The sequence below is a fragment of the Neophocaena asiaeorientalis genome, unplaced genomic scaffold, assembly GCF_003031525.2.
Source record: "Neophocaena asiaeorientalis asiaeorientalis breed wild unplaced genomic scaffold, Neophocaena_asiaeorientalis_V1.1 scaffold149, whole genome shotgun sequence".
Lineage (NCBI taxonomy): Eukaryota > Metazoa > Chordata > Mammalia > Artiodactyla > Phocoenidae > Neophocaena > Neophocaena asiaeorientalis.
Genome location: NW_020174442.1, coordinates 974205 through 978685, shown reverse-complemented (window position 1 = coordinate 978685; position 4481 = coordinate 974205). Strand labels below are relative to the sequence as shown.

At 40.5% G+C, this 4481-nt stretch overlaps 1 protein-coding gene across 1 annotated transcript in view; it reads right to left on the bottom strand.

Moving 5' to 3' along the window:
- Positions 1-224: 224 nt before the first annotated feature.
- FBN2 (fibrillin 2) overlaps positions 225-4481 on the bottom strand; it is a 225817-nt gene continuing 221560 nt past the window's right edge. The window contains exons 64-65 of the mRNA XM_024757148.1: positions 3968-4139; positions 225-2116 (exon numbers count right to left, since the gene is read on the bottom strand). Of these exons, the coding sequence (XP_024612916.1) occupies positions 1742-2116; positions 3968-4139 (547 nt within the window). The 3' untranslated portion in view covers positions 225-1741. The remainder of the gene's footprint in view (positions 2117-3967; positions 4140-4481) is intronic.

Here is a 4481-nt window from a genome sequence, read left to right as displayed (position 1 = left end):
CCTTGACTATGTCCTTCAATTTGCATATGACCTTACATTGTAATTGTCAGTTGGACACTCCTGCCTACTTTGTGTCACAGACTTGACAGCAGTCGCTTGTTTTCTTGTAAATGTGCCTGGCTTTCCTTCTGGTACTTTCATACAGGTCCCTGTAAGCAAAGCCCCCGGCCCCTCCCACAAACAAAACAGGGGTTGTAGTCCCATAAAACTCTCAGTCGGAAAGCTACCCCAAAATAAGCTTTATTGCAAGAAAAGTGTCATATTTGATACACAGACCTACGAAAACAAACAAAACCAAAAGCCATAAGTTTTTCCTCATAAACACTTGATTACAAATTTACACTGTTTGTTTTTTTAGTTATTAGAAAACAAAACAAAGTCCCAAACTGGATCTAACTGGTGACTAATCTTTGGTCAGCACAGGTGTGAGAGGAACAACCCAGAGCCTGCATGTGCTTTGGCCATTTCACATATGAGGTTTGGTCACTGGTCCAGGGACAGGTTCTTGGGTTGAGAAGAACGCGGGGACTTACTCTTATTAGCACATCCTGGTACAATATCTTTTTAAATGACTAAAGCAAACTAAACATCAATTCATTGTACAAACATCTTTCATACACAATAGGCTATGATAAAACGAGACATATGGTGTATAACTACAGTATTAATGAAAATTCTAAAAAAATTGGATTTAAAAAAAAAACAACATATATTCCTTGGCTGTACTGCATGATTTGTTTGCACATATGGCAATCCTGAAATAGCTTGAACATAATAAATGCACCATTAATCTAAGACAGCACCAAACACTACAGAACGCCAGGTGTTCCTTTCCGAAGGAACAGCAGTTCTTCAGCTGCCTACAGTACCACAAGTATGCAGCACGCCCTGGGTAAGAATGAGGTGTTGTGGGTAGCACATGTGCTTCCTTGAGGTTATGAGAAGGAAATACAGTACGGTTTGGCCTGCAACGCTACTGGTCTCACAAGCAGTCAAGGTATTTTGCTACAGTGGTTGTGTGCTTCATCTTCTGTTGCCTGGTGTGTCTGGTGATGTGAAATATCATCACAGTGAGCTGCTCTGGCTTTGATCTCCTTTATAAAGGATCTAATGACACATTGACTACACTGCCCGTTCAGCTCTGTGAGGCTTCCTTTAAAATAATCAGATGTGTACCAGCTGGATGACTGGCAGAAAACCAACGGAAACACCTCTTGAATCTACTGAATTTTTTAAAAAGCACCTCTAAAAGAAATAGCTCAAATTTATAAATCTAAAGAAAAACAAGTGAGTTTCCCTTTTTGTTTACATAGTTTGTTCATTTCTCCATATATTACTGCATTAAAAATAAATAAACATCTATATTTTTTTTAATTAGCAACTATAGCAAAATACCCAAAGTGTTACAGACTGCTAACAGGAAAAAAAAAGCTCACATTATTTTTGTGCATTTAGTGCCATATGCTGATCTCTTGAATATTTAGGTTTTTTTTTTTTAATATATTTTAAAGTGAAGTTATATAGAAAATACAGTAACCACGGTTGCCTCTGTACTCAAATCTTTGGCCACACCAGAGTCTAATTATCACTCCCTGTGAGGGTCAACATCCTAAAGTCTGAAACAGGGAGGAAAGAAATAAAAGTCTTTTTTTTTCCTCTTTAAAATTAGTCATTGATTTCTCAGAGGCTTCTGAAGGCTGGCTGTGCAGGGATTTGAGCCTGGAACAAAGTCTGCAAGGGGTTAATAGAGTTGAATCTGCAGCCTCATTCTGAGAGCCTCCCCGAGCTCCCCTAGGAGGTAGTCGTCCTCATTGCTGTCTTCCAGTTTCTTAAGCTCCTTTTTCTTGTAGAGAGGGATGCTAGTGACTTCCAGTGTGTATGTGCCAGGCACGAGCTTCCTCTTGGCCGTGTGCAAGTAGCTGAGCCCATTCCTTTGGTGGATGCGGAAGATGCCATCGTCATTCCCTTGGGAGATGACATAGCGGATGTGGTTGTTGAGTGGCTCAATGGCGGGCATGAGTTCTAGGATGTGCTCCTTAGAGCCAAGGCCGGAAAGGTTGAACTTCATTTTCACGGGGCTGTCCATGTCGACACTCTCCAGGCTGATCTGTTCAACCTGGAGAAAGAGCAGGAAACGATGTGGGAAGACCTTCGACAGCACAGGTAGATGACTCGAAAGGAGCCTGTTGTCGGGGTGCAGCCACAAGGACGATGTGTCTCTGCCCCTCTGCACTCTGCTTGTAACTTACTGTCAGCTGGGAGAAAAGGTCAATTCCACAGAGTATGCCCTGTAAATCTTTACGACTTCTCACTCAGCCTTATCCAGGTAAAGTTTCAGGTCTGGGCCTATGGGGAGCACTCACATTTCAAGTTTTCTTTGTTGAGTTTATGGAATATCATGCTTATTAATAATAAACAAGAGACAATTTAGGAAATGACTGTAATTTTTTTTTTCCCTGGAGTTAAAACGAGAAGTGCAGCTGTTATCTAACAGCAGGGACTGTCGCCAGAGGGCTCTTCACTCTGAAGGCCCAGGTTGATTTTATGGTCACAAACCGTGAGTGAGTGTCTTTGCTGGGAGCTGTTAGTGCAGAGGGAGGGAACTGCAGAGTCGTCAGGGCTCAGGTTTGAGCCAGCTTTGGTAAAAAGCCAATGGGGCATGGCCCAGATGAACCAAGTCTCCCTCAGTCAGCGGTATGGGAGGTTTAGGAATGATATTTCAGTAAGACAGGCAAAAAAAAAAAAAAAAAAATCAATGCATTGAGTGGGCGCCTGCCAAAAACTTGAGAAAAGTGGTGCAGAAGTGCCCCCATCAGTGTGCAGACAAAATCCTGTCCCCAGAACTACGATGGGAAGGTTTTATGAGCAGAATTTCTGGATTTGTAGTTTGGGATACTTGATGAATATCTCAGTTGCCATACTTAAATATCAGTTAGACACCTCAGTCTCCGCAAGGTAAATGTAATGCTGGCCTATTTATTATTATAAAATAGAACCAGAGACTTTTTGGCTAGCGAAGTCTATCTAGTCTTACAAATAAGTTTCTGAGGCCCAGAAAACTGAAACAAATTGCCCAATTCACACAGCCAGTGAGTTGAAGACTAGGTTTTTTGATGGGGAATTCTGCAGTAACACTAACTGACAAGGATGGTACTCTCCCTGATGTCTGGGGGAAAACATCTCCAGATACTGGGTACTATTCGGAGAACACGTACGATGCTTATGCCAGGCACCATTCCAGGAGCTTCACAGTAATCACTCAATCTTCTTGTCAGCCTTCAGAGGTAATTATTTTTATTCCCATTTCACAGGTGAAGAAATTGAGGTAGAGAGAGGTTAAGTAAAATGGCCCATGTAACATGGGTAGTAAGTAGGGAGGATCAGGGAACATATTCAAAATCATGAAGTCTGTGGCCTGCCCCTTTAACCACTCTGCTAACTACTATGAACAGCAAAGACATAGCAGCAGCAGGCAGTTCAGATCTTCAGCTCCTTACAAAATACAAGTTATGTGGAGATAAACTCTTTATGGGAGGAACACCTGTCTTATAAATATTACAATATAAGACCAAGTTGGCTTACCTACTGAAAATTAAAATCAGCCCAGTGCACTACATATGTATACAACAGAACTGGACAGATTCAAAATAATTTTGGTTTTTGAATCATTTCAAACTAGCTATTTCCTAGAAGGCCATATTATTGCCTTCTGGCACAAATCAAAAAAATGAAAACATATGATCTGAAACTGTGAATCTTAAAGTCCCCCAGTCCTTGTGTTTTGAGCTAAAAATGCCTCTAATTTTAATTTACTTGTCTCTGCCATAGTGTGTCCATGAATTTAGCCAATAAATTTCATGACAGTTTTAGCTTCACTGAGGCTGAAACCTACATAAAAGTTTACTGCAAAATATACGTGACTCCATATGGATAAAATCTGGTGACAAAACAAAGTGAGGTTACTCACAGCAGTGGGTTTGGGTTCATAAACACTTCTCTTCTGTCTGCTGTCTTTCTTAGAGTAGCCGTTGATTTTGCACTCATAGCATGCTTCCGGGGACAGAGCGTTCTCTTCATCCACTTCTGCATCCATTGACAGGTACTGCCCTTTGTTAAATCCCATTCCTGAGACACAGTGGCTATTTGCAATAGGATGCAAGGTGATGTTAGACTTCATTATAATGTTGACTACTGTTTTCCAGAGGTAGAGCAGAGATTTTTCCAAAATAAGAAACCCACAAAGCAAACCCTAAGATCATAAATATAAAAACCTAATAGTCTTGGTAACTCTTTTCTTCAACACTTAATACATGAGATTCTCCTTTATTCTGAACAGCAAAATTCTTCTAAGAGTGAGCCCCAAGTTTCCCCAATTTTCTATCCTAATTAGACTGAAGCACTATGTGTAGTTAAATCAGGAAGATAAAAATTAAGTATGAATTTCCAAAGAGAGTGCCAGAAGTTCTTTTTTTTTTTTTTTT